Source organism: Saccopteryx bilineata, chromosome 3 (genome assembly GCF_036850765.1).
Source record: "Saccopteryx bilineata isolate mSacBil1 chromosome 3, mSacBil1_pri_phased_curated, whole genome shotgun sequence".
NCBI lineage: Eukaryota > Metazoa > Chordata > Mammalia > Chiroptera > Emballonuridae > Saccopteryx > Saccopteryx bilineata.
In genome coordinates, this window is record NC_089492.1 from 94301350 (window position 1) to 94323701 (window position 22352).

The 22352-nt window shown below is 40.1% G+C and overlaps 1 protein-coding gene across 1 annotated transcript; it reads right to left on the reverse strand.

Moving 5' to 3' along the window:
- Window positions 1-3629: 3629 nt before the first annotated feature.
- On the reverse strand, window positions 3630-20389 carry SULT6B1 (sulfotransferase family 6B member 1). The gene is made up of 7 exons (XM_066266916.1): window positions 20183-20389; window positions 19067-19179; window positions 14659-14748; window positions 12528-12654; window positions 11099-11193; window positions 7498-7654; window positions 3630-4162 (listed from the first exon to the last, which is right to left on the reverse strand). The coding sequence occupies exons 1-7, from the start codon at window positions 20379-20381 to the stop codon at window positions 4032-4034; spliced, it is 912 nt and encodes a 303-aa protein (XP_066123013.1). The 5' UTR covers window positions 20382-20389; the 3' UTR covers window positions 3630-4031.
- Between the last annotated feature and the right edge of the window lie 1963 nt (window positions 20390-22352).

The window sequence follows — 22352 nt, forward strand, 5'->3', positions numbered from 1 at the left end:
AAAAAAAATGTAATTCCATGCGAGCCATACAATGACCTGTGAAAGTTACGCATTATCTAATAAAAATTTGTTGTTGTCCTGGAAAAAAAAAAAAAAAAAAAGAATCATGTTCTTGGTCAGACCAGGTGGTAGCACAATGGATAGAGCATTGGACTGGGATGTGGAGGACCCAGGTTCAAGACTCCAAGGTCACCAGCTTGAGTGCAGGCTCATCTGACTTTAGCACAGGCTCACCAGCTTGAGCACGGGGTTGCTGGCTTGAGCATGGGATCATAGACATGACCCCATGGTCGCTGACTTGAGCCCAAAAGTCGCTGGCTTGAAGCACAAAGTTGCTGGCTTGAACGAGGGGTCACTTGCTCTGCTGTAGCCCCCCACCCCCGCCCTGTGAAGGCACACATGAGAAAGCAATTGATGAACAACTAATGTGCCGCAACGAAGAATTAATGTTTCTCATCTCTCTCTCTTCCTGTCTGTCTGTCCCTATCTGTCCCTCTCTCTGACTCTCTCTCTGTCTCTGTCAAAAAAAAAAAAAATCATGTTCTTGTATGAGCCCTTGATCAAGTCTCACCTGAAGCAAGCACCATCCTAGATTGATCAGTTACAAGAGCCTCCTTTCTCCTTTTCTTTCTACTATAAACCAATTTATGTTTGATTATCTTTTAATTAAATCAAGAACATGCTCTGATATTTTGATAATACATTTTTTTTGGGGAAAAAATCCCTTTACTCATTAATTTATTCAGTAAATATTTATTGAGTGCCTCCTATGTGAAGCACTGTGCTAGAAATATATGGCCCAAAATAACATTGTGTCCTTAAGTGTTTATATAGCAATTAGCTTCCTAAAGATTGAATTGTAAGAAAGGAAGCAACTTTGTGTTTGGAGGAGTGGATACATAGATAACATAGATACATAAATAGAGCAGCAGCATCTTTGATAACTTTTGTTAATTTTTTGGTCATGGCTTATTTAATATGTAATTTTTTATGAATGCCAAAATTTGATTACTGACCTATAGTTACTGCAGTAGATCTGTTTTTCAATTTTGACACGACTTTAGATCAAATAAATAACAGTACAACAACTAATCTGACACGGATAAAAGAATCTTGCATGTATTGAGTATTTTTAATTTTTTAACTAGCAAATGAAAAATAATAACTGGTATTTCTACATTGAGAAGTTGCTGAGTAATATAGTTTGGAATCAGGAAGTGTGAAGCTTCCAGCTTTGTTCTGATTTCTCAAGATCAGTTTGGCTGTTTGGTATCTTTTGTAGTTTCATATGAATTTAAGGTTTTTTCTTTTTCTATGAAAAATACCACTGGAATTGTCATAGGGATTTCATTGAATCTGTTGAGTGCTTTGAGTAGTATGAACATTTTAACAATACTAATTCTTTCAATTCATTATCGTGGGATATCTTTCCATTTCTTTGGGTCTTTATTTTTTCATCAATGTTTTCAGTTTTCAGTGAAGAGAACTTTCACTTCCTTTATTAAATTATTTCTATTTTATTCTTTTTGATGTTACTGTAAATAGGATTGTTTTCTTAATTTATCTTTCTGTAGTTTGTTCTTAGTATATGTAGTGCAAGTGACTTTTTGTATGCTAATTTTGTATCCTGTAACTTTATTGAATTTCTCTATTATTTCTAATAGTTTTTTTTCTTTTTGGTTAAGTCTTTAGGGTTTTCTATACATAATATCATGTCATCCATATATATATATATTTTTGTGTGTGTGTGTGTGTGTGTGTGTGGCAGAGACAGAGAGAGTCAGAAAGAGGGACAGATAGGGATAGAAAGACAGAAAGGGAGAAAGATGAGAAACATCAATTCTTCATTGTGGTTCCTTAGTTGTTCATTGATTGATTTCTCATATGTACTTTGACCAGGGGGCTACAGCAGACCGAGGACCCTTTGCTCAAGCCAGCAACCTTGAGCTCAAACTAGTGAGCCTTGCTTAAACCAGATAAGCCTGCGCTCAAGCTGGCAACCTCGGGGTCTTTTTTTTTTTCATTTTTCTGAAGCTGGAAACAGGGAGAGACAGTCAGACAGACTCCCGCATGCGCCCCACCGGGATCCACCCAGCACGCCCACCAGGGGCGACGCTCTGCCCACCACGGGGGGGGGGGTGCTCTGCCCATCCTGGGAGTCGCCATGTTGCGACCAGAGCCACTCTAGCGCCTGGGGCAGAGGCCACAGAGCCATCCCCAGCGCCCGGGCCATCTTTGCTCCAATGGAGCCTTGGCTGCGGGAGGGGAAGAGAGAGACAGAGAGGAAGGCGCGGCGGAGGGGTGGAGAAGCAAATGGGCGCTTCTCCTATGTGCCCTGGCCGGGAATCGAACCCGGGTCCTCCGCACGCTAGGCCAACGCTCTACCACGCTCTACCGCTGAACCTCGGGGTCTTGATCCTGGATCCTCGGCTTCCCAGTCGGACACTCTATCCACTGTGCCACCGCCTGGTCAGGCGGTTTACTTATATTTTGTTGAAGATTTCTCCATCTACAGTTGGCAGGAACATTGACCTGTAATTTTCTTTTCTGGTAGAATCCTTGTCTGACTCTGGTATCAGGATAATGCTGACCTCATAAAATTTGTTTGGAAGAGTTCCTTTCTCTTCTATTTTTGTAAAGATTTTGAGAAGGATTAGTATTAATTTTTTTTTTTTTTTTTCTGAAGCTGGAAACGGGGAGAGACAGTCAGACTGACTCCCGCATGCGCCCCACCGGGATCCACCCAGCACGCCCACCAGGGGCGACGCTCTGCCCACCAGGGGGCGATGCTCTGCCCCTCTAGGGCGTCGCTCTGCCACGACCAGAGCCACTCCAGCGCCTGGGGCAGAGGCCAAGGAGCCATCCCCAGCGCCCGGGCCATCTTTGCTCCAATGGAGCCCTGGCTGCGGGAGGGGAAGAGAGAGACAGAGAGGAAGGAGGGGGGGGGGGGTTGGAGAAGCAAATGGGCGCTTCTCCTATGTGCCCTGGCCAGGAATCGAACCCGGGTCCCCCGCATGCCAGGCCGACGCTCTACCGCTAAGCCAACCGGCCAGGGCCAGTATTAAGTTTTTAAGTGTTTTGAAGAATTCATGAGTGAAGCCACCTGGTCCTGGACTTTATGTTGTTGGGAGGTTTTTGATTATTGATTATCTTTACTAGTAATTGGTCTGTTTTGATTTCTTGTTTCTTCATTATTCAGTCTTGGTAGGTTGTATATTTCTAGAATTTAAAAAAAATTTCTCCTTGGTTATCTAATATGTTGTAATGTTCACAGTAGTTTCTTATGATGATTAGTATTTATTTGTTATCAGTTCTATGTCCCCTCTTTCATATGTAATTTTATTTTTTTAGTCTTCTCTGTTTAGTTTATAAATTTCTCCTTATTTATAAACAATACAACAATAAAGATTGTTCTTCGAGTATCCTTATGCAAATGTGGGAGAGTTTCTCCAAGGTTTATACCTAGATGTATAATTGCTATATTGTAAGATATATAGGCATAGACCAAACTTCTTTCCAAACTATAAAGAGTATACTTCTGTTCTTTCTCTCCATTCTTTGGGCCTTGTTGTCATACATTTACTTCTACATATATTAGAAACACCAAGTACTTTTGCATTGAATAGGCAATTATCCTTTAAAGAGATTTTAAAATAAGAAAAATAGCTCCAAGATCATGTTCTTTTTGCCTATACCAGTTTCACTAATATTTCTTGTAATGCACTTAAGTTACAAACTATTTCTCCCAGTTTTTTAATACATAAAAGGTCTTTATTTCATCTTCATGTTTGATTGATTTTCTAATATCTCTTTGTAGCTAAATAGCCATTCCTCAAAAAAAAGGGAAGAAACTATGCTTTTGCTAAAAAAGAAAATATCTTCAGATGTTATCATTATTGTTAAATTTATATTATCTCTACATGTTATTTTTCTATCGTTACTTGATTATTTGATCAATTCATTATTTAATTATTTAAATTCAGTTACTATTAAGGAAAATAAAATATCCAAGCCTGATGAACTGAGTAGAATCAAGCTTGGCAATATGATTCATACTTAAGCTTTGCTCCTAGGACAGTGCCTGCTAAGCACGCTTTGAATTTTTCATCCATTTCCTGGTTCTGAGTTTCGTTGAAGAGATTTTTCCAATCACCAACTTCACCTACAACACACAAAAAACAGTAGACCCAGGAAGCTGTCAGACTAATTTTTCTTGATTTTACCATTTCTCAGTGTAGTGTTTCATTTTGAAATGTGAATATTAACACATGAAAATAAATAGACAGTTTTAAAAATTAAAATAATCCCTCTTGCAAAATTAACAGTATCCACTGGGGTTCCCCATCTGTGGTGTGGCAGGTGACACACTTTCTTTTTTTTTTTTTTTTTTTAAATTATTTATTTATTCATTTTAGAGAGGAGAGGGAGAGACAGAGAGAGAGAGGAGAGACAGAGAGAGAGAAGGGAGAGAGGAGCAGGAAGCATTAACTCCCATATGTGCCTTGACCAGGCAAACCCAGGGTTTTGAACCAGTGACTTCAGCATTTCCAGGTCGACGCTTTATCCACTGTGCCACCACAGGTCAGGCAGGTGACACACTTTCTTTATGTCACTGAGCAGACCCTTGGCCTCAGTGAGCTCCCATCTCCATCTCTCTGCCAACACTCAGGACCTCAAGTTCTAGTTTTCTGAGAGCCAGGTTTTTCCTCTCTAAAGTCTCTTACCTATCTTAAATACACCTTGAGAAGTTAACATTGGACAGCAAGTTTTGGTTAAGACCTCAAATCCTGAAAATGTTGCTAAAAAGATTATTTTGCCTGGGATTAGGATGTTCTTTTTTTTTTTCTTTCTTTCTTTTTTTTTTTTCCCAGAGACAGAGAGAGTCAGAGAGAGGGACAGATAGGGACAGACAGGCAGGAACAAAGATGAGAAGCATCAATCATCAGTTTTTTGTTGCAACACCTGAGTTGTTCACTGATTGCTTTCCCATATGTGCCTTGACCGTGGGCCTACAGCAGACTGAATAACCCCTTGCTCAAGACAGCAACCTTGGGTCCAAGCTGGTGAGCTTTAATCAAACCAAATGAGCCCGAGCTCAAACCAAATGAGCCCGCGCTCAAACTGCGACCTCGGGGTCTCGAACCTGGGTCTTCTGCATCCCAGTTCAACGCTCTATCCACTGCACCACCGCCCGGTCAGGCAGATGTTTTTCTTATTTGCTTTTATTTTTTTATTTTTTATTTTTCCGAAGTGAGAAGCGGGGAGGCAAACAGACTCCCTCATGTGCCCAACTGGGATCCACCTGGAATGCCCACTAGGGGGTGATGCTCTGCCCATCTGAGGCATTTCTCCATTGTGACCAGAGCCATTCTAATGCCTGAGATGGTGGCCCTGGAGCTGTCCTCAGCGCCCGGGCCAACTTTGCTCCAGTGGATCCTTGGCTGCTAGAGAGGAAGAGAGAGACAGAGAGAAAGGAGAGGGGGGAGGGGGGAGAAACAGATGGGCACTTTTCCTGTGTGCCCTGACCGAGAATTGAACCCGGGACTTCCACACACATGGACAACGCTCTACCACTGAGCCAACCTGCCAGGGCCTTTTTACTTGCTTTTAAAATAAAGGAAGTTCTTCCTTTGGCATCTGTTGATGGTTTAGGTTGAAGTTCTATGTTCCTTACTGCATAGCCATTGAAATTAAAGCTTATAAAGAGGATTAAAAGGCATGAGGAAATGTCTGTATACGTGCAGGGAATAAAATAAAACACAAAACTGTTTACAAATGTTATGCACTACATAATACGTAAGAGAATAAACCTGGAAAAAATATGCCAAAAGATTAAATCTGCCTCTGGTGGGAGAAATGTGGGTAACTTTTCATGCTTTTTCACATTCTTCAGTGCTTTCTGGAATTTCTACAAGAAATATTAAAAATTTTGTTACTACATTATTTTTTAGGACTTTTGTGTTCTGAATGGTATTTGATCAATAATGTATAGAAAGGTTGCATTTCCCCCCCTCCTCACAGCGAATAAAATGAGGCATTAAAATCAGGGCTAAAGTCAGGAATCAAACCAGAGTGAGATTTACAATCAATGTTACAGTCACGGTGGATTTTAAAAATAGGTAATAATTTGACAAAGTGTAGTAGAGTCAAGTAGAAGTAAGTTCATATCCTGACTCAGTCATTTATTAGCTTTGTAACAATGGACAAATTAATATCTCTGAGCATGGTACTCACAATTTGAATTAAAAATAAGATATTAAAATGATCTATCTTTTGTTTTGCTGTAAAATTTAAGCCCAGCAAGGGTCTGACACAGGATAAATACCTAATAATTGATAGCTGTTGTTGTTATATGTCCTGCCTCTAAATCACGTTATACTTTCATTATATATGCATGCAATCAAATAAAACTGGCAACCCCTAAGCTATACTATTGTAAATCTCCGTAAGGAATTAGAATGCTATAATGAAACTTAGTAAAATCATCAGTGCCAATGACACCTAGTTGCCTAGCAAATACTCATTTTCTCCTTCTTCCTTATTAACAAAACTCTGATTTTAATTGGGTAATAATGTGCCCACCTTAGAAAAGAAATCTGACTTCCCAGCCAACAGCACAGTGAGAAGTGGCCAGTGAGGTATAAGAAGTCACAGAGTGAAGCTTCCAGCCAAGTTTTTAAAAGGGGTCTCACTCAGCTAATAAACAGAATTCTGTCACTTGCCTTTTTTTTTTTTTTTTTAATAAAATAATCCTTTAGCCCTGGCTGGAGGTGCAGTGGATAAAACGTTGTCCTGGAGTGCTGAGACCACTGGTTTGATCCCCGGGTCACTGGCTCAATCCCAGGGGTCGCCCGCTAGGTCCTGAGGGCACCAGTTGGAGCCCTGGTCAGGGCACATAAGAGAAGCAAGCAATGGCACAACTAAGTGGAATAATGAGTTCATGCTTCTCTCTCTCTCCCCCTCTTTTTCTCTCTCTTCCTTCCTTCTTTTTACCTCCCCCTTCCTCTCTCTCTCTCAAAAAAAAAATTTTCTCTAATTGTAATGTAATTGTTGAGCTCTTACCATCAAAAGGTGACAAGCAGAAAGGTAGAAAGAACTTAATGCTCTACAAGATATTGTGGAGCTGCCAGTTCCGGCTCAGAACTGTGTCCAGACTTGTTGAGGGAGAAAAGAGGTAAAGCCTGTCTTATTTAAAATAAAGTTATAGCCTGACATGTGGTGGCGCAGTGGATAAAGTGTCGACCTGGAACGCTGAGGTCGCCGGTTCAAAACCCTGGGCTTACCCAGTCAAGGCAGATATGGGAGTTGATGCTTTCTGCTCCTCCTCCTTTCTCTCTCCCTCTCTATCTCTCTCTTCTCAAACATGAATAAATAATAAAATAAAAATAAATTTTTAAAAAGTTTAAAATTTATAAAAAAATAATAATAAAATAAAGTTATATGGATTGCCTGCTATGTGCAAACTGAGCGATGTCCTAGAAACCAATGCAACTTTACCTTTGCGGAACAAGAACGGGCCAACAGCCCCGTGCGTTTCCTGGGACTTGGCTTGCATTGCCTGGAACGTACTCTGAGCGGAGATGGTTTGAACCTGCTCCCCACTGAGGGAGAATCCAAAGAACTCAGCAATCTGTTTTATTCCAGCAGCCAGATTCTGAAAGCAAAAATTTAAAGAATAACCTTCTTTCTATGGGAATTGTGTCCTGAGCAAAGACACGCTTCTTAGACAAAATGGATTTATTAAGTTTAACTATTTAATTCATCTGTTTATCTCTCTACTTAGATTTACTTTGATACCTCTGTATAAATAGTTAAGATATCCTTAGAAGACATTCTCTATTGATTATACTTTATAGTTTAAACTTATGATTCTTGTTAAATTACTTAGGATATAAGTAATGACACGAAGCATTAATTAATTGGTTAGAGTTTTATCTGAGATCATAGTCATTTTTTTAAAAAGCACCAGTCTAGAAAACTAGCTGAGGAAATTCATGCATTTGTACATGCTCATTTGAATTCTCTTCTGAATCCTATTTATAGCTAATATTTAATTCTATCAAGAAAGTCTAATGTTTAGAACAGGGGTCCCCAAACTTTTTACACAGGGGGCCAGTTCACTATCCCTCAGACCATTGGAGGGCTGGTCTATAAAAAAAACTATGAACAAATCCCTATGCACACTGCACATATCTTATTTTAAAGTAAAAAAACAAAACGGGGACAAATACAATATTTAAAATAAAGAACAAGTAAATTTAAATCAACAAACTGACCAGTATTTCAATGGGAACTATGCTCCTCTCACTGACCACCAATGAAAGAGGTGCCCCTTCCAGAAGTGCGGTGGGGGCCGGGTAAATGGCCTCAGGGGGCCGCATGCGGCCCGCTGGCCGTAGTTTGGGGACCCCTGGTTTAGAATCATAAAAACTAGCCTGACCAGGTGGTGGCGCAGTGGATAGAGCATCGGACTGGGATGCGGAAGGACCCAGGTTCGAGACCCCGAGGTCGCCAGCTTGAGCGCGGGCTCATCTGGCTTGAGCAAAGAGCTCACCAGCTTGGACCCAAGGTCGCTGGCTCCAGCAGGGGGTTACTCGGTCTGCTGAAGGCCCACGGTCAAGGCAGTGAGAAAGCAATCAATGAACAACTAAGAAGTCGCAACATGCCACGAGAAACTGATGATTGATGCTTCTCATCTCTCTCCATTCCTGTCTGTCTGTCCCTGTCTATCTCTGCCTCTGTAAAAAAAAAACAAAAAAAACACACACACACACACAAAAAAAACCACAAAAAAAAAAACTAGAAGGGATCTTGAAATTTATCTTGTCTAAATACTCTTGTAAGTCATGAATCCTCCCGTCCCCCATCAACAGTATCCCTGACCTGTGGAGTTCATAAAGTTTCTAGAACAGCTTCTTAAACTGTATTCTACAAAAACACTCATATATCTCAGGATGGTTACAGATGTTTCATAAAAAAATAAAATAAAAAAAGAAAATGAGGGTAAAGATTTGAGGTCAAATACGGTTGAAATCCTTTGGGTGAAACAAAGGCAAGCCTTTTTGTCAGTCTTTACTATGCCACTATGCAATGTGAATCTCCAAAAAGGCAGGTTATGTAATACAGCAGTTCCCAAATCAATTTGAACAAGCAACTTCCTTCCAACCCCCAAGAATGGGGATCAATGGGCAACACTAGCATTCCATGAAAGGATAAGTTTCAGAAACATTATACTAGACTAGAGGAAGAAAGGACTAAATAATTATGTTCTTTCATGCTATAGAAATGCATACTATGAACAGAAAAATAGATCAAATTATAGATACTTTCCTTTGATAAGACAGGAGAGACGTGTTAAAAATGCAGTTTGATGAGAGAGCATTTGACATGCTCTCTTCTCATTCACATACTTTCTTCACTAGTGTTCCAGGACTCTGGTTTCCCTTCTACTTCATTATTCATTTCTTCTTAGTCTCCTTTGCTGAATCCTCCCCTTCCCCTCCCCAACTCTTTATATTTGGGGTTCCAGGGTCTTCTTCTCTTCTCTATCCATATACTTACATACACAGGTATGTAATCTCATGGCTTTAAATGCCATCTATGTGCCAGTGATTCACAAATTTGTATCTATAGCCCACAGTTCTCTCTGCATTCAAGAGTTTTATGCCCAACTGCCTCTTGACCTCTCCATTGGGAGACTAATATGCATCTTAAGGCATTCCAAAACCACAGCCCAGGTCACTCCCACAGTCCTGTTCCCTTCCCTGTTTCACCTGCTATCTCCTACTCAAATGATGACAATTCAATCCTCCCAGTTGGTTAGGCCAGCAATATTGGACTCTATTTTAACTCTTCCATTTCTCTCACTACTCTTAACCCCATCCAATCCAGCAGCAAACCCTACTGGTTCTTCTTTCAGTATACACCGAGAATTCAACCACTTCTCATCACCTCCACTGCTTCTTCTGGTCTGAGCCGCCATCTTCTCTTGGCTGGTCTCCTTCCTGTGGAAGCCTCATATTTTTCCCTGCACTATCGTTGCTCCTCTCCAGTCAGGCACACCAGCCAGAATGAGCCTACTAAAAACAGTCAGCTTCTGTCACTCTTCTGCTCAAATGCTACGATGGCTTTCCACTTCACTCAGAGTGAAAGCCAAAGTAATTTCAATGGACTGCCACGCCATTCCTCCCACGCCACACCACGTGGGTGGTGCTCTCACTGCTTAGTCTCTTTGTTTACCTCTGCTCACCCAGCCATATCTGCCTCCTTCCCGTCCCTTCATCAAACGGGAACTCCCACCTCAGGGCTTTTGCTCCAGTTGCTCTCTCTGCCTGGAAAGCTCTTTCCCAAGTTACTCACTTGGCTCCCTCCCTCCCTTCCTTCAGCTCTTTGCTTAAATCACATCCTCTCTGTGAGGCTTCCCCTGACCATCATCCTGCTTTACACTGGATTGGTCCAGCATCCCAACTCCCACCCCCAGGCAACTCCAGTTTTTCTTACTCAGATATGCCATTTCCTGTTGTTGTTTTTTTCATTACACACACACACACACACACACACACACACACACACACAGAAATATATACATGGTGTTTGTTGTTTATCATTCCGTCTTCTTGCCTTCTCCAGTGAGAATGTGAGCTCCTCTAGGACAGTGACTTTTGTCTGGTCTGCTCACTGATATATCACACGAGGCAAGAACAATGCTGAGCAACCACTCACTAAATGTTTGTGAATAAACAATTAAAAATGACATGGAAAAATCAATTTACAGCCAAATGCATGTTCAAGTCAATCTCAGGTAAGACATACCTATTGTTTTTTTATATGCTTAATTTGGACCATCTATCATAAAAGGAAAATAAAACAGCAGTTAGTAATAAATTGCTAAACATTATTTTATTTCTGTAAAATAATTAACCTAAGCACTTATGCATTGTTTGGATTTTTTCCTAGCACTATAAAACATAGCTGGAATATTTCTTTTTATTTTCATTTAAATTTAATACAATATGTGTTCATATGACCAGATATGAGTAAGTGTTCTATCTCGTAGTTTAGAATAAGTGTTACTTTAGAAGATCAATTGTAATCTCACCTCTTTCAGGTCTTCATATAATATAAACTTAACGTTTTTGTCATCAAGATGTTTATTCCAATTAATTGCAAAATCAAAATAGCTTCCCCAAGACACTAAAAACCACAAGAAAACAATTTTAAGAAATTTAAAATAACTGAGGTTAAAATGATAGATGGTTAATTTATGCTCTTAAATATAAACTATATATGAATAGGCTCAAACAAGCTGTTTCTAAGTTATTACAAATCCCTGCTCTAAAAGAACTGGCCTAAGCCAGTCCTATTGTCAGTTTTTATTCATTTTATCTTCATAAATAATAACACAACTAAGCAAGTTGTAAAATGGTTTGATAAAAACTACCAGACATTTAGAAATATTGAGGTAAAATAATAATTTGGAAATAATGAAATGTGAACACTGATTAAGGCTAGACAGAAATGATGAGACATATCATCTAGACCAGTATTTTCCAAAAGAAATTTAATGTAAGCCATGTGTGTAATTTAAAATTTTCTACTAGCCACATTAAGAAAAGCAAAAAGAAACAGGTAGAATTAATCTGTGGCCACTATCCCCATGGAAGTAGTCACTGCCATTAAATAAGCAGTGGGACCATTGGCAAGTGGTTTAACTTGTGTGTGTGTGTGACAAAGACAGAGACAGAGAGAGGGACAGACAGACAGGAAGGGAGAGAAATGAGAAGCATCAATTCTTCATTGCGGCACCTTAGTTGTTCATTGATTGCTTTCTCATATGTGCCTTGACCAGGGGGCTACAGCAGACCGAGTAACCCCTTGCTCAAGCCAGTGACCTTGGGCTCAAGTTGGTGAGCCTTGTTCAAACCAGATGAGCCAGCGCTCAAGCTGGTGACCTCAGGGTTTTGAACCTGGGTCCTCCACATCCCAGTCTGATGCTCTATCCACTGAGCCATGATTTAACTTTTTTGATTAGTTTTCTCATGTGTGCAATGGGGCTCATATAGTTTTATTAGGCACTTCTAAAACTGTAGCTATCAACAACTAGAAGTAAAAAATCAACATGGTCTAACAAAAGTTATTTCCTTTCTGGCAAACAAATATTTAAGTTGTGGTTACTTAGTGTCAGGGTTTCATTTATTTTTGGTGTTTATCATTGTGTTAGAGATTTAAGGGAAAGGAACTAGAAACACTTTTCTACATGACTTTAGTATAAGCCTCTTTGTCCCATGTCTGCATGGCTATTTATACTCATAGTCAATATATAAGTTGTCTAAACTATTTTTAAAAAACAGTAATGTATTGTTTAATGCTCAGAACGAGTGGCGCTATAAAACTTCATGTAAAAGTGTTTTTGGCTCCTGGATCTACCTTCATCTTCTTTCTTTCTTTCTTTACCCTAAAGCACATTTGAATTTTAGTATTTATGAGGTCACCTGTCAAAGTAAGAAGTGTTTTACCAACAGCCATACCTTGTCCTTTCATGAACTGTCTGAAGAATTCGTCCCAAGAGCCATAGCTTGGAATATCGGGGACATCATTGTGGAAATGGAAAAAAGATACTGCTGTATCTTTAGGATTTCGAAATATCACCAATATCTAGGGAGAGGAAACTAAGTTGATTGATTTAGGTCAATGTTTTGAACTTTGGCAAAGTGAAAGGGTGAGCCATATCACATGTCCTCTTATATGCTACATAATTTTGTGAATATGAAGAGGAAGAATGACGTTAAGAAATTGAGGGTTAGGAAGTGACAGATGGGGAAGGCTGGGGAGAGAGGAAATAAGAAAAAGAACATTGATTTTGTAGGAGAGGACTTTGGCTAAAGAGTTCTGACAATAAAGAGGCATACGTGGAAGATATAAAAACGGAATAAAGAGCAAGCTCACATGCGCATGATCTGAAAGGTTAAACCCCTAAACAATGTAAAAATGGCAAAATTATATTATATAAGGACAATTAACATAACATTTAGAGTTTGGTGTCAGAAGATCAAAGAATGGGGCTCGAGGTGTGATGGGTGATGTGAATGAAGCCAAACCTCTGACTTCCCACAGTCTGTCTGTCTTCTCTAATGAGGAATGAATTTATTCTCTTGAATGAAAAAGTGGGAAATAAACATTGTAAAGGGCAAACTGAAACCCAAGAGAACCACAAGGTTACAGGAGAACATCTGGCTGCTCCAGCCTGACGAATTCCATTCCCAGCACCGAGGCTGTTGAATCCGGTGTCGAGCCCTGGGAAGGGGCCACTGAGGAACCTGAGATTAACACCCAGGAGCCTCAGGGGACTAGAAACTGGCAGATGCCATTTCAGGTTCAGAAAGGAGGAAGGTATGGATTTGCAAAGTACAGATTTGTGAACCTGACTTCATTTGAAGGAAGTTTTCTAGAATTGACTGAATGGATGATTTGGGGCCACATTAAAAGAGGAAGAAATAACCACCAGGGGGAAGCATGGGTTCTCTAAGAACAAGTCGCTGCTAACACCAAGTTTTTCTTGATCATACAGTAGTTTCTAAATCAGTAGATTTGCTGTCAATTATTTCTTCTATAAAATAGAAGATCATAATCTGAAAGCAGAAACAATTAGGCACATAAAACTCAGGTATGAAGGAGGCTAATTAGGGTAAACATGCCTGGAGGGTTTTTTACGGCATTTCCACTGTCCTGACTAGGACATCATCATTTCTAATGGGTGATTTAGGTGATGATATAAAAGCTGTATTTACCAAAATTGTAGATGACTTCCACTTCTTTTTTTTGCTATTATTGCACTATTTTTTCATTCTTTTTTAAAATTCATTTTAGAGAGGGGAGAGAGGAAGAGAGAGAGAAGAGAGGAGGAGCAGGAAGCATCAACTCCCATATGTGCCTTGACCAGGCAAGCGCAGGGTTTCGAACCAGCGACCTCAGCAGTCCAGGTCGATGCTTTATCCACTGCACCACCACAGGTCAGGCTCTTCTTACTTATTTGTGGCATGCAGGAATTTAAACTCTTATTTTAATTAATTCTCTTCTTTGCTCCTAAGACAGAGAAAAGAAGTATCCAGAAATAAGGAACTGGGGGGAGACCAAGTGAAGAAAAAAAAAGAATTGGGTAAAAAACTAATAATTATGAGAATAGGTCAATATTGTGTAATGAAACAAGATTTTTACACAACTAAAAGAGGCCAGAGCACCTGTAGTTATTTATGCATGACATGAAGATTGCTGTTACGTGTGAGATTCAGAAATAAAATAGTCTCAGACTTCAGGTGAACAGAGTTCACCAGATGGAACCAAAGGAACAATTTTTGCTCACTGTCCTAGATTTTATTCTTTTGTTAAACACTAACTATCTCAGTGTGGTTCTGAAATCTCTTCACTATAAAATGGGTGTTAAAATATATGTTTTATATCCTAGCTGAAAATTTCTTTGACGTGAATGCAACTATAACAGATATGTCTGAAGGAAAAACAAATAAAGAAATACCCAAATCTGACATTTCACTTACTTAAAAGAATTCTATAATGAGTAGCAACCTCATCATATAGCTTAAAAAGCCAAAAGCTATGCATGAAAAGCTCGAAACTGAAATACCAGTAGGAAAGGGCACTCACCTTGGCTTTACTCTTGAAGATGGACCCAGGCAATTTGTCATAATGGAGGTGAGTTGCCAAAATCCTTGGTGATGGAAACTGTTTCATTCTCTTAAAAATATAAAGAATAAGGTGAAAGCATGTGTATATGTGTGTTGTATGTAGTGAATCTCTCCTGAGTTTAGTATCTGAATGGTAGTTTTAAACATTACTATTGCTGTGTCCTATCCTATTCTTGCTCCATTTTTCAAAAATTTCTATTTGTGGGGATGAGAGTGGAAAATAATAAATGAATAAATAGTTAAAATCTCCCCTTTGAACTTCCTTATTGGATACTGCTCATTATTTTTTTGGTCATTCTTAAAAAATGTACCTTTTCCCACAATCATACCAAACATTTTGTTCAAGAAAGCTCATAATCTGCAGTCTAGGCCCTGGCCAGTTGGCTCACCGGTAGAGCGTTGGCCTGGCATGCGGGGGACCCGGGTTCGATTCCCGGCCAGGGCACATAGGAGAAGCACCCATTTGCTTCTCTACCCCCCCCCCCCTTCCTCTCTGTCTCTCTCTTCCCCTCCCGCAGCCGAGGCTCCATTGGAGCAAGGATGGCCCGGGCGCTGGGGATGGCTCCTTGGCCTCTGCCCCAGGCGCTAGAGTGGCTCTGGTCGCGGCAGAGCGACGCCCCGGAAGGGGCAGAGTATTGCCCCCTGGTGGGCAGAGCGTTGCCCCTGGTGGGCGTGCCGGGTGGATCCCGGTTGGGCGCATGCGGGAGTCTGTCTGACTGTCTCTCCCTGTTTCCAGCTTCAGAAAAAAAAAAAAAAAATCTGCAGTCTACTCTTTCAATTAATTTGGAAATCTTCTACATTCAAGATCTTTAACAAAAATATGCAGGTCTTTCCATAGCTCCTTCAAACCTATTAACATCTACGATAGATCTATTTTGGTTTACCAAGAAAACTCCATTTACTCAGATATCCCAATAGATCATCATCACTTAAATATCTGAGAAATAGTTTATGAGAGAAATTCTTGTTAGTATAAGGACTCATTGATTGATTCTTTTTTATTTTGATTTTTTTGTAATCCACTTCTACCAATAATTTTATTCATTTATCTTTGAAATTTTTATTTTTCAGTTACAGTTTATATTTAATATTATTTTGTACGGTTTCAGGTGTACATATATTGGTTTATACAATCATATCCTTTACAGAGTCATGTACTGATTTTTTTTTTTTTTTTTTTGTATTTTTCTGAAGCTGGAAACGGGGAGAGACAGTCAGACAGACTCCTGCATGCGCCCGACCGGGATCCACCCGGCACACCCACCAGGGGCCACGCTCTGCCCACCAGGGGGTGATGCTCTGCCCCTCCGGGGCGTCGCTCTGCCGCGACCAGAGCCACTCTAGCGCCTGGGGCAGAGGCCAAGGAGCCATCCCCAGCGCCCGGGGCCATCTTTGCTCCAATGGAGCCTTGGCTGCAGGAGGGGAAGAGAGAGACAGAGAGGAAGGGGGGGGGGTTGGGGGGGGTTGGAGGGGGTGGAGAAGCAAATGGGCGCTTCTCCTATGTGCCCTGGCCAGGAATCGAACCCGGGTCCCCCGCAAGCCAGGCCGACGCTCTACCGCTGAGCCAACCGGCCAGGGCCTGTACTGATAATTTTAAAAATAAAATTTAACCTGTTTAATCTGCCAGGGTTAAGGGTTTCATCTTAAAATCAGACTTCTAGTGTATGTTCTGTTGTGGGGAAGGAGCTAAGGTATCAAGCATTCATTTCCATACTTGTAGAGGTTACTCACTGTTTGGTCACATTGTTTCAAGTGATAAAATGATTGTTTAGATGTTTATAACCAACTAATTGTTTTGTAAAACAATTAGTTTACAACACAAGCAAGGTGGCAAAAAATGAGGTTTTAAAAATAAAAAACAATTTAAATCAATAATATGGGTCCAAGTGGTGATTAAAAGTCCTAATACTTGATTTACATAAAATTGCACCTTTTAGATTTGAAGTACTTTTACATTCATTCACAATAATCCTCCCAGGTAGATAGTGTAACTCCCATTTTAGAGATTAACAATAGGCTTTGAGGTTTTAAACCCTTTGTAAAAAATCAGACAGGTGATAATTTTCAGATTAAGTTATAGAGTCCTTTTTCCACCTAACAGCATGGTCAAAAATCACATAAAGTCATATGAGAAACTATCAAGTCCCTAAAAGGATTAGAAAAGTAGCTAAGGGGAAAATGGGAGTTAATTGTAACAAAACTAGGTAAAATAATATGTTCATGAAAATGTGTGCTTACAGCCAAACTGTGAGCAAGGTAAAGACTAGACATAGCTACAGCTCCCTTAGAGAAATATATGTATTTTTCTGTAGAGTGAATAACTTTTATGTGCAGTTCATCCTCTCACTTCTATTTTAAAACAAAAAGCATATTATAGATAAGCATCTTTGTTCTTAGGTATGATGAAATTACAAAAATACAAAAAATGTCTTTAAAACTACCTTGAGAAAAATATATAAACATTTCTGATAAATTACAGATATTTGAAATCCAAAATAGTATACTGAGTTAAAACATCTTCCCAAAACCCTGGAGCTACACTCATGTCTCATTCACCTTAAAGTGAGAGAGAAGAAACCCGAAGAATGCAAGAGAGGGGGCCTGCAATGTCTGTGATCTACGCTCAAGCCAGTGACCTCAGAGTTTTGGACTGAGGGAGGAAGGGCTGAGGAGAAAGTTTGAAAAGTAACAAACCACAGCTGTGGTTCTCGTTATCAGTTCCCTGAAATAAACTTGCAGCACTAGCAAGAAGAAAGGATTATGTGAATAGTCAAGGACAAACAGTAAAAACCTCCTCTCTTACCCCCTCCCCTCCCGGAGACACAAAAGTCATGTAGGGTCGCAGACAAAGAAAAGAAGTCAAAGAACTCAGGCACTTGTCACGTGAAAACTAAAGCTGTAAAGGTATATTAGACACAGGAAAACTAACTTTGGAGAGCTCGCGTTTGTGGTGCTACTAGCCTTACATGCTCCACTGGTTACTAATAAATCCTACTTCTTCGATCAAGTTGTCTGGGTGTCTATTATCCTCCGTTTGCAACAAATTCCTGCTACAAAAGAACATTTTAATGTTAACTTAGATGCTTTTAAAGACTTCCATTTTACTAAAGCATTCCTCTTTTATTTTATTTTATTTATATATTTTTTTAGAGAGACAGAGAGAGATAGATAGGGACAGACAGACAGGAACGGAGAGAGATGAGAAGCATCAATCATTAGTTTTTTGTTGCGACACCTTAGTTGTTCATTGATTGCTTTCTCATATGTGCCTTGACTGTGGGCCTTCAGCAGACTGAGTAATCCCTTGGTCAAGCCAGCGACCTTGGGTCCAAGCTGGTGAGCTTTGTTCAAACCAGATGAGCCCGCGCTCAAGCTGGTGACCTCGGGGTCTCGAACCTGGGTCCTCCGCATCCCAGTCCGATGTTCTATCCACTGCGCCACTGCCTGGTCAGTCTCCTTTTTTATTTTTATTTTTTATTAAGCTGGCCAAACCGTGTAGAGGTTAAGAACTCAAATCAGGAAACTTGGGTTCAAATCTTAGTCCTGCCAGTTATTACTCCCTTGACCTTGGGCAAGTTTCCAACAGTTTTATCTTTTGTAAAATGGTGATAAAGTTATTCTGTAATAGCCTGACCTGTGGTGGTGCAGTGGATAAAGCATCGACCTGGAAACGCTGAGGTCGCCGGTTCAAAACCCTGGGCTTGCCTGGTCAAGGCACATATGGGAGTTGATGCTTCCTGCTCCTCCCTCCCCCTTCTCTCTCTCTCTCTCTCTCTCTCTCTCTCTCTCTCCTCTCTCAAAATTAATAATAATTAAAAAAAAAGTTATTCTGTAATAAAATGATATAATCCCTGAAAAGTGCTGGGGACACGGTAAGCGCAATAAGTTACAATAATTATTAGTATTGTGCTTTCTGAACTCAAAACTAAAAAATCCTGCCTGACCAGGTGGTGGCACAGTGGATAGAGCGTCGGACTGGGATGCGGAAGGACCCAGGTTCGAGACCCCGAGGTCGCCAGCTTGAGCGCGGGCTCATCTGGCTTGAGCAAAGAGCTCACCAGCTTGGACCCAAGGTCGCTGGCTCCAGCAGGGGGTTACTCGGTCTGCTGAAGGCCCACGGTCAAGGCACATGTGAGAAAGCAATCAATGAACAACTAAGAAGTCGCAACGCGCAACGAGAAACTGATGATTGATGCTTCTCATCTCTCTCCGTTCCTGTCTGTCTGTCCCTGTCTATCTCTGCCTCTGTAAAAAAACAAAAAAAAAAACCAAACAAACCCATAATAAAAAAAAACTAAAAAATCCTCAACAGCAAGAAATCTTTCTTTGATAATTGGCTATAAGTTTAAAGGGTATTTTGTACTAACCTGATATTTTTCTGGGTCCCCACACTCAAGAACTGGGAATTCTGGATATTCATACTTTTTCTTAGACTCAGCAAATATTAACTCACTAATGATGTGAAGAATCCAATTTGAACCTAAAGAGAAATCAGACAATCAAAATTCATTAAGAAGTCTTGATATAGTAAAAGCATGTTATTTTGACATATTCATCATAAAAATTAAAATCTGCTAGCATTTAAATTTTTCTCTGATGGGTACAGTTGGTTTTTCTGTGCTTAAAATAACCTGGACTGTGGAAAGATTAAAAGGTTTGTGGAAAACAGTATTGACCTTAATATAAAATTTAACTTATTTCTCAGATTTCTCCTTTAACCAGAGACAGTGCTTCTTTTTGAATCTAGAATATGTTCCTTATTGACAAGTTTTATGCTGTGGCGATAACTGTTTATTGTGAATTATATGTTATTCTATCTTACATTAATGAATATTTGCAAGAGGAGTATATGATGTTGATTTTATAAAAACCCAGCATCAGTTAAGAGAAAGAAAAATATTAAACCAGGTTTGATTTAATAAGCTCTTAGAGATAAAATAACAGTTAAAAAAAATCAAAAGTTGATTGTGTAAAAAGAGGATAGCTTAGATTCTTAATGTCTTATCCTCCACTGACAAGCGACCACTATAAAACTGGTTTGAAAATGGAGGACTGATGCTTGAATTTGAAAACTAACCTGTTACATAGAAGTCATTATATAAGTTTTATGAGTGTGGCCATGCTTTTCTTCAGTCAAAAATCCAGATGAAAAATCTCTACAGCCATCAGTGTGCCATGGCCACTGGGCTTTCCTGCAGTCACGTTTCTGCTTGCCAGCCCTCCACACATCTGTCTCCTTCTACCACCCCAGCCATCACGTTCATTTCACACAGACAGCTTTCCTCAGACACTAGAGTTTCTAAATCCAGCAGTTTTAGTTGTTGACTTTACATCCTGCACTCTTAACTGTCTTAGCCATCCCCCTCACTGATTTCTGTGCAGAGACAAACACTCTTACTCCCACCTACCTGTGCCTTGCACCCTGCCCAACCTACACACTCTGAAAAAGTGATCTTGTTGATAGAACACAAGCTGTTAATTACCGCACTTTGGATAAGATGCTAGTACTATGTCATCGCTTCTGGCTTCGAAGGTGTCCAAGGCTTGGAAAGTTTCTGAGGTGCACATGGTGACTGGGTAAGGAATCCCCTCATAGGTGAAAAACAAATGAGAAAGTGCAGTTTCTTTAGATTTTTCCAAAGCTTCATCAATATAGTCAATAAAGTTGGACTTGTCAGCCATGCTGGCTCCCTGCTCTGTAGGGGCAGCGATAGCTTTTAATGGAACTTTTCAGGAGGTAGAATAAAGGGCTCCTCCCATTCACATGAGAAGGCAGTCACTTGATTCTCATCCAACCCGGGTACCTCCAGCCTTTTGAATATCCACCTCTGACAAAAGGCAAACCACAGCTGCAAAACAGGCTGAGGATCAGGGAATATTACCCCAAGGGTTGATTAAATTACCAATACAGGCAACCTTCCCAATGAAAATAAGAATAAAATCTCTTAGTAGATAATAATCAATATTAAATGTCTAACAAATTGTTATTTAATTGAATCGGACATATACTTTTCTTATTGGCAAAAGCAATTCACAAAATGAAACCTCTGTTCTGTCTTTGGTTGATAGCTTTGCCCATACAACCTACACGGAGTGACAAGGAAGTAATGGGATGGAGAGGTAATTTAGTAGGGTGGAAAAGAGCTCATGATTTGGAGTCAATTCTCAACACCAGGCTCAGATCTGTCATTTACTGGCTCAATAGATTTAGAAGTCTGAAGACCTCAGTTTGAATCTTGGCCCTACCACTTACTAGTTTTGTTATTCTGAGCTCATAATACACATTCAAAGGCCTATGTGTAATGGGGATAATGATATCAATTCTTCCTGATCTTTTTAGCAGCAGAATTGCATGGTGTATAGAAGGGAGGTGCTTTGTCAAGGGGAACACACAATGCAATGGTATCTCCTGTGCTCTCAGTTTCTTTCCTGTTGGTCACAGTATCTAGAATGAGATGCTCACTCTCTGTGATATAGTCTTTCCCTAGCAATAACTCTGTTCCTTTTCCTTTGAATAAACTGAACAGTAGTTCTCACCTCCTTTTGAAAAATATTTTACTGATTTTGAGAGAGAGAGAGAGGAGAGAGTGAGAAGCATCAACTTGTAGCTGCCTCGTTTTAGTTGTTCATTGATTGCTTCTTGTATGTATCTTGACTAGGGGGCTCAAGCCAAGCTAGTGTGACCCCTTGCTCAAGCCAGCCACTCTGGGTTCAAGCCAGCAACCTTGGGCTGCAAGCCAGTGTGTAGTTCTCACCTCCTTTGAAGCTTCATGTGGCCCTGGAGCTAGTGGGAGGTGAACAGAAATAATGTGTGCAACTCATTGGCCATGTCCTTAATATAGGAAGTTGATTGTTCTCTAGTTCTTATCTATCCCCTTCCTCACACTTACAGGACAGACATGAAGCCAGTCAGCCAGATTTGCAAATTCAGATAAAAACAGGACTAAGTATCTGGGTCTCGTTATAGTTGTGGTTATTTATTTCTTTAAAAAGTTTGTAAAGCCTGACCTGTGGTGGCGCAGTGGATAAAGCGTCGACCTGGAAATGCTGAGGTTGCCGGTTCGAAACCCTGGGCTTGCCTGGTCAAGGCACATATGGGAGTTGATGCTCCCTGCTCCTCCCCCTTCTCTCTCTCTGTCTCTCCTTTCTAAAAATGAATAAAAAAACCCCAAAAAAACAACTGTTGTTTCTGAAAAAAAAAACTGTTAAAAAAAAGTTTGTAAAAAGGTAAAATTTAGAATAGGTGTCTTACTATTTTTGAATTTCCATACAGCACTTCCCTCGAAGGTCTTATTACATTACATAATAAGAGGATGCTATTCACTGTAGGTGGAAAGGTTGTGTATTTCAGAATTTCCTTTCCCCAAACAAAAAGGGGTAGAACTGGACTCTGCCAAGCTGCTTAGTGGGTTTGTCCCTTCCATTATAAAGAGTCTTTGTTTCCCTAGGGAAGATAGAATTTAAGACATTAATTCAAACATTGTTGTTGTCCTTTGCTTGCATCTTAGTGTATAAATATTAAAAAGGACAATTTAGCTGGATCCTTTTCTGACAATAGTGCCTGTAATTATAGGAGGGTTCGGGGGCTGTTTTGAATTTATGAGCTCTGATTCTTGTTAGTATCCCTAGGCTCAGGGCAACTGTCAGCCTTAC

Coding starts and splice junctions, on each gene's coding strand:
- SULT6B1 (XM_066266916.1), bottom strand. CDS start 20,381: ATGGCTGACAAGTCCAACTTTATTGACTATATTGATGAAGCTTTGGAA. Junction 12,655..14,658: donor TCTTCAAGAGTAAAGCCAAG/GTGAGTGCCCTT, acceptor TCCTCTCCCTAG/ATATTGGTGATATTTCGAAA. Junction 4,163..7,497: donor CCCGTTCTTGTTCCGCAAAG/GTAAAGTTGCAT, acceptor TGTGTGTTGTAG/GTGAAGTTGGTGATTGGAAA.